General features: G+C 35.7%; 2 protein-coding genes across 7 annotated transcripts in view; both read right to left on the bottom strand.

Annotated features, from left to right (window-relative positions):
* The window catches only part of LOC128259909 (venom dipeptidyl peptidase 4), an 86,167-nt gene that overhangs the window by 33,629 nt on the left and 39,383 nt on the right, over window positions 1–13,155 (bottom strand). The window contains exon 1 of one of the 6 annotated variants that reach the window (XM_052992541.1): window positions 10,584–10,727. The exons of 2 other annotated variants lie outside the window; for them this stretch is intronic. The gene's annotated coding sequence lies outside the window, so the exon portion shown is untranslated. Of the gene's footprint in view, window positions 1–10,583; window positions 10,728–13,155 lie in introns of those variants that run through there. 3 more of the 6 variants (XM_052992535.1, XM_052992539.1, XM_052992540.1) reach the window with 3 other exon arrangements.
* On the bottom strand, window positions 11,804–12,587 carry LOC128259921 (uncharacterized). Its single transcript, XM_052992556.1, has one exon. It carries the CDS (start codon window positions 12,577–12,579, stop codon window positions 11,872–11,874), a length of 708 nt encoding a protein of 235 aa, XP_052848516.1. The 5' UTR covers window positions 12,580–12,587; the 3' UTR covers window positions 11,804–11,871.

The raw sequence follows: 13,155 nt of genomic DNA, 5'->3' as shown, positions 1-13,155 counted from the left end.
AAACATTTAAAAGGGATTATTGAATCCATAACTTGGGCTTAAGGCATTTCTTAATCCTCTTTACTTAACCTATATCACCTTTAACGATTCCCTTTTTCCTGCTTATTGCATGTGCATATAAATATGATTATTTGCTTCATATTGAAGTTTCATTTTCGATGACACTAGTCAGTCAAAAACTCATTTCGTAAAAAAGCAATCAAACAAAATACTTAGATAGTCGTCAAAAATACTCTTATGAGGCATACAGCTGGGCGTAAATGACGCCCACCCGCCCAACTTTTCTTTTCATTCCTTTTCTCACTTTTTCCCAACGCCATTTACAAAAGCCATCAAACTACAACTGGCCGCACCTCATGTTGCCGTCTCTTTCGTTCGTTTTGTACCTTTCTCTTTCTGCCGGCGCCCACCACATCTGGCGCTCCTTTTCGACCCATCTTCCAGCTCGTTGGGCTCAAGTTTTATTTGTCGCAAAAATATTTCATTGTTGCAAGTTCATAAATAAGCATATAAATTTAATTTAATGTAAGGCAGCAGGGATCTAGGCAGGCTGTCAACTTTAACGCAGTCCTTGCAGTACACACGCAAATATATACGGCGGCTTATATATACGGCCACACGTTCAGGGCTTATTAATGTCGCCTTCACGTAAAGGAGATTGCATTTAATAACCAAGCCGAGGGTAATAAAAAAAGTGGCAAACTTGGTCAAGTTGGGTACGGCGAAAGGAAAAAATTAATTCCGGCATTCTCTAGACGCGTAGTTAAACTAGTTTTAATAGCAACAACAAAGTTTGCAGGAGCAGCCAAAAAGTAAACTTAACGTACTTCCAGTTTCAGTTAGTGAAGCGCTTTTGAGGCGGAAAATATGGTTAGACCGAAATGCAAAGGAGCAACTTGATCCCAAAACCCTTAGTCCTCCCAAAGAAACACCTTCAATAAAATCAAATATTTACTGTATTCATCTAATTGAAGCCAAAAACCCGAAAATTGGCCTGTGTCTTTTGTTTAGATAAGAATGTAGTCGAAAGAAAAACAACAACCAGGACGAGCTTCGCATCTGGCTAAATGTCCTTTGGGGATTCAGTTGGAGATTAAAGGAATCGAATTGGGAAGAAGAAATGGAAATGTGAGAGCAACAAATTACAGGATATCAAATTCACAATTGAACGGAAAGAAAACTGAAATAACAAGAGAATAATAAGAATTTCTTTTTACTTGACAATAACAGAAAATATCAAAATCACTTCGTATTTCTTCGTGTACTTCATAAAAAACTTCCAACTCTCAATCTGTTTACTTAAAGTGAAACTTGACAAAGCTATTTGTCTTCAAGTTTTATTATATTGTCTTAAGTTTTTGATTTACAATTTGTTCATTTTCTTCAAAGTCATAGGGTTTGATCGTGAAGCCATAGTTAAGTCTGCCAACTAGTCACTTGGTCAATTTATGGCTCTGCAACACCGCCCACACCACGTTTATCTTATGCTGTCAACAAATGGCCAAACGAAAAGAATTTCAATAAAACCGGGCCAAAAAGTTTACCCTGTCAAGGCCAGTCAACTGATAAGCTGATAATTATAATAATAAGTGAGTGATTAACAATGAGGCTAGGCCAAGGATCACGCACAAACTAAAATCAAATGTGATAACCTTACAAAAGAGAATGGGATTCCCAACTAATTGGTCTAATAGTGCCCTCGAAAGTTTATTACTATTGAATACACATTTTTCCTTCAGGTTTCTTTCAGCTAAAAGAAAGTTTTATTACATTTTTGCTGAATTGCTCTTTTCCGGGCCACATTTTTTCAAGTGACAAACTTTTGGCAAAACTTGAAAGATTATAAGTTTGCCCAAAAGGATTATAAGCTTGAAAATTTTCAATCAAATTACATTGCAAGATTAATTGAAAGATACCTTAAGCCCGCAAGAAAAGCATTTAAAGTCAAATTGTGCTTGTTCGTTTAAGAAATAACGTATTTGTGCTAAAGCCTTGATTTTCATTTCCAGGCTAATCAAGCCAAAAGCCCGGGGCTCATTGCCAAAAAATGACAATGGGCGAGGAAAAAACAAAGCTATTAATTAATATGGAAGCTGCAAAAAAAAAAGTATATATATACCACAAGGAAATACAAATAAAAACAAACCAAATCAAAACAAACCACGAGGGCTTAAACAACAAATTAGCAACAGTCGTTAGTTGGTCGCTCTCTTTCTCTATGTGTCTGTCGGTCTCTATCGCACAACAAAGTGTTCCAAGGTTTTGCTGCAAAGTTCCTTTTGTTCTTGGCAAACACAAATACACATATCCATAATGGTTGGGCCACAGCGATACGATGGAGACCCAATAAAATTTCTAGGTTTTGCACTCAAAGAATACTACTGGGAAACTGATTGATTTTAAAAAGAATTAACAATTATTTTTTGATAAGAACACATTATGTTAACATACAAACATAGCTTTATATAGTGGATAAATGTGAAAGCCTAATAGATCTAACGCTATTTATTCACTCAATCGAATTTAATTAAAAGCAAAAACGTAAAAATTATTAAACTTTAGGCTGCATGATACCACAATTACTCATGCTAAATTTCTTTATGTGCACAAAGGCCTCCAAAAATAGTTGCCTGCAATTTAAATATTGATTTTAAGCCCGCTTTTGGGAGAATTCCAGTTTTGCTTTGTGCAAATGTTTACAACTCAAACCGAATAAAGAAAAAACCGAAATGGAGACTGCCGAGTGGGAGAGGTCATCAAATAGAAATGTGCCTTTGTCTTTCGGTCATTGGCAAACATGTTCGAGATACCCTTGTTTGCTTGCACCCAAATCATTTCCATCTCCATTTCCGGCATTTCGAGCATAATTTGCGTGTTCAATTAGAAATTTGAACGCAAATAAGTAGCTACGAGATACGCTTGTGCTTTGTTCATCTAGTTAAACGGAATCAGTCAAAAACATTAATGTTGGGTGGGGGAAGACCCATTGAAGTCAATGGTTTCCTGCATTTCTGGGATATGGTGAAACACAAACTAGAGCTGTTGATTCTAATTTATGAGTCGAGCAATTGATTAGATAATCCCACCGCAAACACTCCAGACTGTTCTCTATAATCAGGCTAGTTTCGTCGATAACTCTGGTATCGATGATTGCTCAAGACATGTGATTTATATGGTACTAGTTTTCGTTCTTTTTTCTGCAATACATTTGCTTCCCCAGAAACTTTGTGCAATTTCTTTAACTAAATTGCTTTAAATGTCAAACTTGGCCAAATAATTCAAAAATCTGAACAAGAGAAGGGAGTGTAGTTAAGGAATGAGTTAATTAAGTTTCTAACTTTTGCTGAGCAGGGGGAAATTAGCTGCAGCTTTGACAGACAAGTGGGGCATAATGAGTTTAATTTGGATGAAGTTGGGATCTAATAAAGAAAAGGGGTGAAATGGCGGACAATTATATTGTCCAAGCTAATTTTTTCAAATAGTAGAACATATAAAAAAATAATAAAAATGAGTGTTATTTGTTTACGAGAAAACTTTATAATGAAAAGTAGAAATATTTAAAAAGAGGGGTCATATTAGCAGTAAGGAATTTAAGTAAATTTCTTTGATTGGGAATAATTGCATTTTTAATATAATTTTATTTAAATAAGATTATATTTGCCTGAGAATTGTTACAATCAAATATCAAAAGCTTGTACTACCGTTGACAAGGTCCCTTAAACTTTTCATCTAAGCTGAAACGAAAACCATAAATAAGTGTTTCTTATCGCCAGTTCTAAAATTATGGCCTACACACTTCAGGGCTTACGATTCTTCTAATACACCGATTAGATAATGCAATTGCCGCCATTTGCCCATAAAGTTGACAATCCGATTAGACTAATGGGCACAAAAGCAGCGAGAATTTCAACAGACTAATTTTGGGAGCTCCACTAAAACTTCAAAAAATAAATTAGTCAAAGGCATCCCTATCATCACCTCTGGAATTTCTCGAGAGAAGTGGTTTTTCTTGTTTGGAGTAGTGAAAGAGAAAAAACCCGCTGTAATTGTAAGGGTAATCAAATAAATTAGTCGAGTACGTGCAAGTGCGTTATTTTCAGCACATTAAGTGATGATTTTAGTTTTGTTGTACGGATGGATTGAGTGAATGAATGGCTGAATGGATGAATGGGAAAATGAGGGGGCGGTACTGGGGGCTCAACAGCCGGATGGAGCACTCTCAAAAAAAAAAAATAGACTGAGTGAATCAACTCGACGCTATGTAATAGCCATTGACGCTCTGCCCGGCATTAAGACAATCATTTTAATTGGAGTGCCACTTGCGTACATGCAACCAAATCCCGACGAGAATAGGGTATTCCCCCTCTCGCTCTTTCCCTGCCCCATTGTCTGTCCCTCTCCGTCTGTCCGCCCTTCAATTGTCGGATGTGCCACTAAGCGCTTGATAAAAAGTTTTGGCTCGCGCTGCTTCGGATATTGTTTTTAGTTTTTGGTATTTACTTTGCGTTTTAAGCTCCCGCATTTTGTCCAGAGGATATTTTATTTAATCTGCCGGAGAAGGAACTTGGCTGTTACGCAACACTGACCATCTGGGTCTGGTTTTTTTTGGCCAAATTAAAGGCAATTTTCAAAATATCATGACGGGTAATTATTGTAATGCAAAAATTGTAATAATTTTAAATAATCAATCAAAGATAATTCATCGACGAACAGTTTAGAAGTTCATACTTTAAGCCATTGAAAAAGCTCATTTTACTTTACAAAGCAATTATAACAACGGTAAACAGAGAGCTGAATAAAATTTGTGATCATTGACATTTATTGTAGATAAACGTAAAAAAATAACCATATTTATATTTTTCAAAAGCTAAATAAAATTGGTATTTCGTTACATCTTAGTATGTTGCTATAACAATGCATATTCTATGGTGCAATTAATATATTTAGAATTTTATAGTTTTGTTTGTTTTTTTGCCACGTTGGCAAATGTAATTCACCGAAAAAACTATATGAGGTCATTAAACCAAATTTAATAAATTAGAATTTCAATATATTTCACTGTGTCAACAATCAAAAACGCCTGAAAGTCAAACAAAAACTAATTTTGTTTGCATTTTATAATTGCTATTATCAGTAGTTATAGTTTTTTAGTTTATATTTAATTAACAACCTAATCTAGCTAATCAAGCTAATATAAATCAAAATTAATTGAATGCATAGCAACTATGCAAATATGTGCAACAATTCGGAAGTGGCGATCTATAAAATTCCCACCAAACTGTAAATAAACTAAACCACAGTCCACAAGCCGCAAATGGAAAAGCCTGGTTCAACGCAGTGCAACAGTTGCAGTGGAAATAAATATAATTATGTGCTTTAATGAGATTTGGGTGTTCCCCACATTTAAGTGAAACGGAAAAAAGCTTGAGAGGATTGCTGGCCAGCCGATAGTTTGAGCGGAGTAAATCTGTATCAGCTACCCACTTTAATCAGACTTAAGGCACAAAGGTCTCTTTGCCATTTTAATTTTAATATCAAAAGGTGTTTGTGCGTGAAAGGCCATTGAGCAGGAGTGTTGGAGTGTGTTCACCCACTCCCATACACACAGCCCCTAAAACATTTCCCACCCCACGCTACCCCACCACACTTGTTTGCACATTTCTCATTTGACGCACTCGCTCTGCTTTCAATGTTAATTATACTTGTTGGGCACATCCCACGCCCCTTTTCTGCCCCGCCGCCCACTCCCAATGCCACTCATTATGCAGCTCATATGGGATCCATGGAGCATATAAACCATATAAAAGTGAGCATGTTTTCAACAGATTTTCCTTCATCCCGCCCTTCTTGTAAAGCCATTTGCTGGCATTTGTGTAGGCCATTTTGTTATTTTTTTTGCTGCTTTCTCATTTATTCTTTCTCCTTTTTCCTTTCGGCTGTTTGTGTGTTTTTTTCTGTGTTTGCTTGTCCAACCTTTTCAGCGTTTTATTATAAATATGAAAATTAATCACTCAGCAAAAGCGGGGATCCGGATCCGAAGGGTTGGCACACCGAAAATTTGTTGGCCATTCGAAATGGTCCTTTAATTAGCTCATTTTAAGCGGAATGCGAGGCTTGATTACCGCTGGCTTTTCTCCTTTTTTACTCTTCCGGAAGGATCAAATAAATATATCGAGTGGTCTGTGAGTGCTATATAATTGAGTTGCTTAATGTTGCAGACTGCGCATTTAATACGCTCATTTCACATGCTGATTTTTTGAAGAATTAGTTTTTAAATCAATATAATGTCAGCGGTAAAAATGGAAATTTGTGGCAATATGTATCTCAGTTATGGTATTTTGAACTTACTTCAATAAGTATGTTGATTGCAATTGTTTAACATAGTTTAATTTGCGCCATATGTTGTTTTACCATATATTTTTGGAGACCAAATAAACAATTACAAACAAAAATGGGCAACATTAAAATCGAGTATACAAAATGAAACAGAGCATTTTGGACTTAAAAAATAAAGTTAAAAAGTATTGACTTTAATTTTTGGTAATATTTTCCCCAATTTAAGTTTTTCCTTGTTTTCAACACATAAGTCAAGACCCTAGATTAGCTTAACTTCTTATTATATTGTATAATTAATTATATTTAATAATGTTTAAAATATAGGGTAACCTCAATTCTCCTGTTCGACCTCGTCTCGCTATTTACTTTTATGTGGTTTTGTGTGAAGAAACAAAACCAAAGGTCCTTTTCGGTCCTGCCCTTATTGTCAATGTGGCACTGTGTCTGCGACTTTTTTATTTGACTTTTAATAGGACGCGCTTGGCGTGTTTTTATTTCACGCGAACAGCACGCGATGCATAAGCAAAATATCGACTCCTCAAATTAGGCTATGAAAATTGTGTGAAGGTAATAAAATCTATGCCACCCAGACATTCGAACCTCAAAAAACCAATGCAGTACTTTTGTCAAATCATCCAGGGACCGGCCAAAAATAAAGAAACGGGGGCAATATTTCAAACCCGAACCGAAACCGAAACAAACTCAATTGGGCATGGACGGTGTTTCCAAGTTTTCGGTTTTATTTTCATTTTCATTTGCCAAACGGGGCCACTTGAATGCGCAATGAAGCTCCCTGCCGGAGTCAAAAAAACAACACGTTTCAAAGGACAGAGCAGTGTGGCCCATTCGGTAAAACTTTTTACATTTTTGCATAAATTCAACGCGCCATCCGTTTATTTTGGTTGCACAATTTAAGCGATTTCCGTGAATATCGCTGGAGATTTGTTGCCGCAGAGTCTGCAGGCGAAAGCTGCTCAAAATTCATAAAACGAAGGACTGCAAAATGGGTGCAAATGGAAATGGCCGGAAAGCAAGGAGTGCAACAGCCGCACTCGAGCTTATTGTTGACATTTAGCGCCGGCAGCTCGCCATTCCGCCCACGGAAATCTCCTTTCCAACCGCAATCCTAGTGTTAATTAAGCTTACAGACCTGCCAGACCGGCAGCATAAAGTTGTTAAGTTTTTGTCAAGCCCTGCTGTTGTTTTAGCTGCTGGCGGCTTAATTATTTTCATAATTTTTTTTCACATTTTTACATTTTCTCTCTCTGTTCCGGCTTGTTATGTGACTTTGTGTCGAGAGTTGTTGGCATTTCTGGTCATCTCATTAATATAAATCAATTAATTTTCATTCTTTTTTTTACATTTTTCACGTTATAATTTTGTAACGTGTCATATGTAGGGCAGGTCATTGAAATTTTTAATGGTCGGACAAATATATATTTGCATATGAAATTCAATTGCAACACGATATTCTTTTTTGTCATAATTGTTTCCAATGAAGAAATTTGCTTTCGCAGTTTATTCCGTTTGTTTTAATTTTTTATAGGACGCTGAACTTTTGTTTTTGTGAATGGAAATCTTGAACTTGAAAATTGAGAGTTAATAGTGGTGTATATCGAGAATTTGAATAGTATAAAATGAAACAACATTATTATCCTTAAACTAAATGACCTAAATTTAAATATTAATAAGAAGCAAAATGTTAGGTAATTTTTAACCAAGTTAATGGGTAGAGCTTTTATTTTGTTTTTAATACTTAGCTTTGAATCGTTTTTATGTTATCTGATAACTTTATTAAATGTCAAGAAATTAGCCTTCGAAAAGTAAAAATAATTAAGGTTCATTCGAGATAAGCACGCTTCATAAATTGTTTAATTGCATTAATACAAGTTCATTAAATAATTGTCGCGTTCACTTAATGACATCATATAAACGAAAATATAATAATTGCTGGTAAATTAAATATTAAATCAACTAAAAGTAGTTATTAATTCAAAAAATAATAATAAAGCTTATCCAAAATAATTTAAGTTCGCGCATAACAACAAATCTTCGTTTTTTGGATTTTTTTTTGATAAGCTTACGTAATGTTACGTATAAATATTTGCTTGCACTTCCCTTCTTCTCTTTTTTTCAGTTTATGAGTTTCCAGATCAGCGTGGATTTAATAGTTTTATTGTTTGTATATGTTTTGTTCTAATGGGATTTTTTCATAAAAGCACGTTTAATGTATACTAACAATTCTAATAAGCTAAGTCTTTCTAAAGTCGTATTAAGTTAACAATTTGTTTTCATTAATCAGTTTTTGGAACATTACTCATACGCCAAGTAGTATGCATATATAATAGAAATCTAAATATAGTCGAAGTTTATATGTGTAGAGAACGGGGAGCAATTTAAGCGGCCTAGATTCTTGGACAGCTGGCCGAATACACAGTCGGATCCCCCGTATGCACATAAATATGCTGAAAGCATTCACAAATTCTCAGCCGAGTGTAGAGAAATCTATTTTTCAATTATGTGAGCATTGCGGGATCCCCCTCCACTCAGTTTTCTTACCTCTTAAAATTCCCCCGAGTCCAATCAACACCACATTATCAACTGCCTTATCTGTGCTCTTAATTTACCCTCAACCTGCTTTATTTGCATTAAATCGCTTGCTAGGGTCCCTTGACCTTTTTTATTTAAATAATAATGTTCCATTTTCTCACGAACTTCTTGGGAATATCTTAGGCTTAGCTTGCTGATTGCTTCAATTTCTGTTAAAATATTTGCTCTTGCTTTCTTGTTTACTTGTCTGGCCGATTTTGACACTCTTGTGTAAACAAGCAAAAACTTTGACCAAGGTTAGTGACGAATTAACATGGGTAATTGTTTAGAAAACTGTGAGAGAAATAAGTGGTTTGCTTATTAAACTCGAGGTTACAATTGCGGATTTATATGCAGAAAATAAAATATTTGTAATTATTTTGTGGCACTTTTAGAAGATTGGGCATTTAAAATTTATTGGCTGTTGACTTTAAATATGCATTTATTTTCTCACTTTTTTTCATATTTTACTATTTTTAATTGTTTCCGTTGCTGTCAATATTTTTTATTTCCCATTGTTAGAGCTGAAATTTCCGTTATGATTAAATTTACGATTGTGCGCTCGCATTTTCCATTATAATACGGTAATTTATATAACTCATAAGTCACTGTTTTTATTTTATTTTTTCCGATTACTCAGCCTCTAAATTCAATTACATCCACTCTCTAATTCCTTCCACATCACACACTCCTTTGATCACTTCTCGTGGCTTTTCTTCAACTCCGCTGAGCACTAACAGAGCACCCAAAGCACCCAAAGTTTTTCCAATTAGTTTAATGCATCATTTTGTCATTTCGGCAACCAGCCAAGGATGCTCCACATATTATATTCATAAATGCACAACGAATATATTATATTTTTTTTAGACAAGTGCAAGCCAAGATTCGAACTACTTCATAACACTGCGGACAAAATGTCTTCACATGCATTTGTTATTTTTTCGGTCTTGTTCCTTTTTTTTTATAAACAAGAAATGTTGCAACAAAAATGCCGAAGAAATATTTTGCTGCCAAAGTTTATTTTACTTTCGGTCTTGTTTCTTTTTATGTTTTCATTTTTCTTCATTCTATTTTGTGGCGTAGACAAAACGGCGGCGAGCACGTTTCCGGCTGCGAACGGCACCGGAATTATAACAAGTTGTAAATGAAAGGCAAAATTTGATTACGGGCGATGTCAGAAGTCAAATTGAGAATTGCAGAACTAGTTAATTTGAATGGAAACCGAATTGGCGAAGGCGGAACAAAAGCAAATTCATATCGGGAGATAGATAGTTATGAAGATACACAGAAATTTTTTTAAAATTTTTCAAGATCACTTCAATTTTGTTTTTAAATTTTACGAAAAAAAAAAGAAGAAATTTGTTACATTTAAGTTGTATTCAAATTTTTGACGTGGTCAACGTTTTTTTTCTTAGTTAAATATGTTAGTTTTTGATCGATTGCTGCCAATAATTTTTTATTTTATTAATAAGTTTCAACAATTTTTTTATAGTGTAAGTATTGGATGTATTTTTCGAATAGGCAAAAATTCAAAATTTGTTTTTGTAATTTAATTCCATTGAAATGTATCTCCGTCGTACTATATCTGGTTCGACTTGTATCTTTATCTTTATCTGCTCCCCAACCAAACTGACTTTGGGCACGCGAACGTCACTTACGTATACTCCCGCTCTGGAAATGCGACGTAAACTTGATTTTTAGCGCGACGCAGACTTTCTGGGATCCGGATCCGCAACCGAAACCGTACGAACCGTACGTGGCGACTGACAAGCGGCAACTGAAGGCAACTGAGGGCAACTGAAGGCTACCGCAGCTGGAGAACCGCCGCTAAGCGAGAAGCGCTCGGAGTGAGCTCGAAACGGCAGTTGGGTGAGTGCAAATGGCTGCTTGCCGGCGAAAGAGCGGAGCAAAACAAAGACACCGTCGAGTGGTTTCGGCTGTTTGCGAGAGGAGAGAGTGGAGTCAACAGGTTGCTCAGCTGGTCATTTAACCTCGTTATTCTCGTTATTCCTCTGTGGGTCACACGGGGCGAATGTGCAATATGGCTCACTCGGTGCGTATGTGTAGTGTCGCTCAAGTTTGCCGACAAATCGCCGACAAATTGTTTAGAAGTGTGGATGCTGGGTCTGCACACCATTAGTATTACCAGCTGGGCTTCTCCTTAGCCCTGGATGCGGCTTTTAACAGTACGTATACGTAATGTTGCCTCCGCTTTGCGGCCGGAAAGTGTTGTGATAGAATATGCGTGCTGTTCTGTTTGTTTTTTGAGAGAAAAGTTTGCCCATTACTTTGTGTTTTTATGGACAATTTTGAGGTTCGTCGGTTCAAGGAAGTAAAGAGTGGAGAGTTTGTTATTCTGAACTCCTAGCTATGATTCCTTCCAAATAAAATATTAATATGTTTTTTCGGATAAACAAAATATGGAAAATGCTTATGCACAGCTGTTGGCAGATGCTTTGCTCCAAGGCACACGTGTTTTATTTTTAACTCTTTTCTCAGTTTCTTAAATAGTTATTTCTAGTTTCTAGTTATTTTTTTTTTGATTTTTTTTATAATACGGCTAGATTTTTTACTAATTTATTTACAGTTAACTTTTAAGAAAAGGAAGATTTATTTTTATGTGTATAATAAAATAAGTAACAAGATTAAAAAGAAAAATTTTTTCGGTCAGCGTGAATGTTTTCAAAATAAGTATTTTAAACCTTGTCAATAGTTTCAATATATACCCAATCATATATCCATTTAATATTAATTTATGTGGTAGAAGTAAATAGAACCTCAGTACCTGAAACACTGTATAAAATAATCAAAACCAATAAATAATGTTCTTTAATTAATTAGAGAATTAAATGATACATAATACTTTACAGGAAATTATTTTTATTAACTGACCAGTCCAATTGAATCCTTAAAAAATATAAAACATGTCTTGTTTTGCCCTTTTGACTATTCAAAATCAATATGGGAGATAGAAACGTTAGCGGATTCAGTTACTTCCTTATCATTTAAGTTTGAACTAGATATAATTGTCTGAAAATCCTCTGTGGCATTTTTAAGTTTGGGTACAGCAACCAACTCAGTCATAGAAAAATTACTTTGGGTGGAGACGGTCTTTACATGTTGCTCTGCATTGGAATCATCAACGGGCTTGGAACGAGAATTATTGCCCTCAATTGCTGGTTGAACTGGCTTATTAGTTTTCGAGTCACAGTCGATAAACATCCGAGTTACAATTTTCGGATCTAATTTGGCCTCCAAATCGAATTCAGCAACAACTATAAATAGAATGTTCAGAAGCATTCGACAAGACTTATTTTCGTAAGTTGCATCTCTGCGAATGGTGTTAAGGGCATCATGGATAGTTTCCTTCATTTTCTGCAGCTCAAGATTCATGTTCTCGATGTTAGCCAGAGTTTTACGAGAATTGGCCAGTGAAATGGCTATGCGACGGCCCAGATCCTCGTGCTCCAGTCGCATATTGGAGGCATTTTCCCGGAGACAATTCAGGAACATAGACCGCACGGCAATACTTCTTCTCATGTTCAATATATGTGTACAAAATATAAAGATTTTATTTAAATTTATTTTGGTAGTATATGTAATCTGATTGGATTTCAGTTGGTGACTGTACTGAGAAACTGTTCTGAGAAACATAGGGAGACAGCTGAGACGGAATACGTGGCCTACTTGGCTACGTGGCTCCTCCAATTAGATAATTGACATCAATTATTATAATTATCAGGGTAAGCCGATTAGTTTGCTAATGAATTAAATATTATGAGAATTTTCCTCACCACCCTAGAGGCTACAAATCAATGTCACTAAAAACATATAATTATCATCATTATCCGCCCAAAGATTCGCAACCACGTGAACCTTACTTTTAACACAGACTCTTTTGCCGTGCTGCTGCTTGGTGTTGCATTCATAATTGATTGTCCTGTGGGCAAACGTGTCCTCGCCTGCGCCCCCTCGCGAGTAAGAACTTAAGCAAAATTAAGGCAGATGGCTTAATTTTCATTTAAGTTGCTGGCAAAGGGATTCCAAAGCCGCTCTGGCAATCCCTTTATCTTCTTCCCTTCTATTTAATTTTTAAATGTGCGAAAGTGAACGAAAAAATGCTTGGTAATTGGTCAAAGCCCTTCAGTCCGACCAAGAGCAGAGGACTTAATTTTTAATGAGAGGCAAATATGTTCTGTCCTAATTGGATTAATTGCCTATCCTGCGGGC

The sequence above is a fragment of the Drosophila gunungcola genome (assembly GCF_025200985.1).
Source record: "Drosophila gunungcola strain Sukarami chromosome 3L unlocalized genomic scaffold, Dgunungcola_SK_2 000009F, whole genome shotgun sequence".
Lineage (NCBI taxonomy): Eukaryota > Metazoa > Arthropoda > Insecta > Diptera > Drosophilidae > Drosophila > Drosophila gunungcola.
Note: the sequence above shows the minus strand (reverse complement) of the source record. Positions and strands in the feature narration are given on the sequence as shown.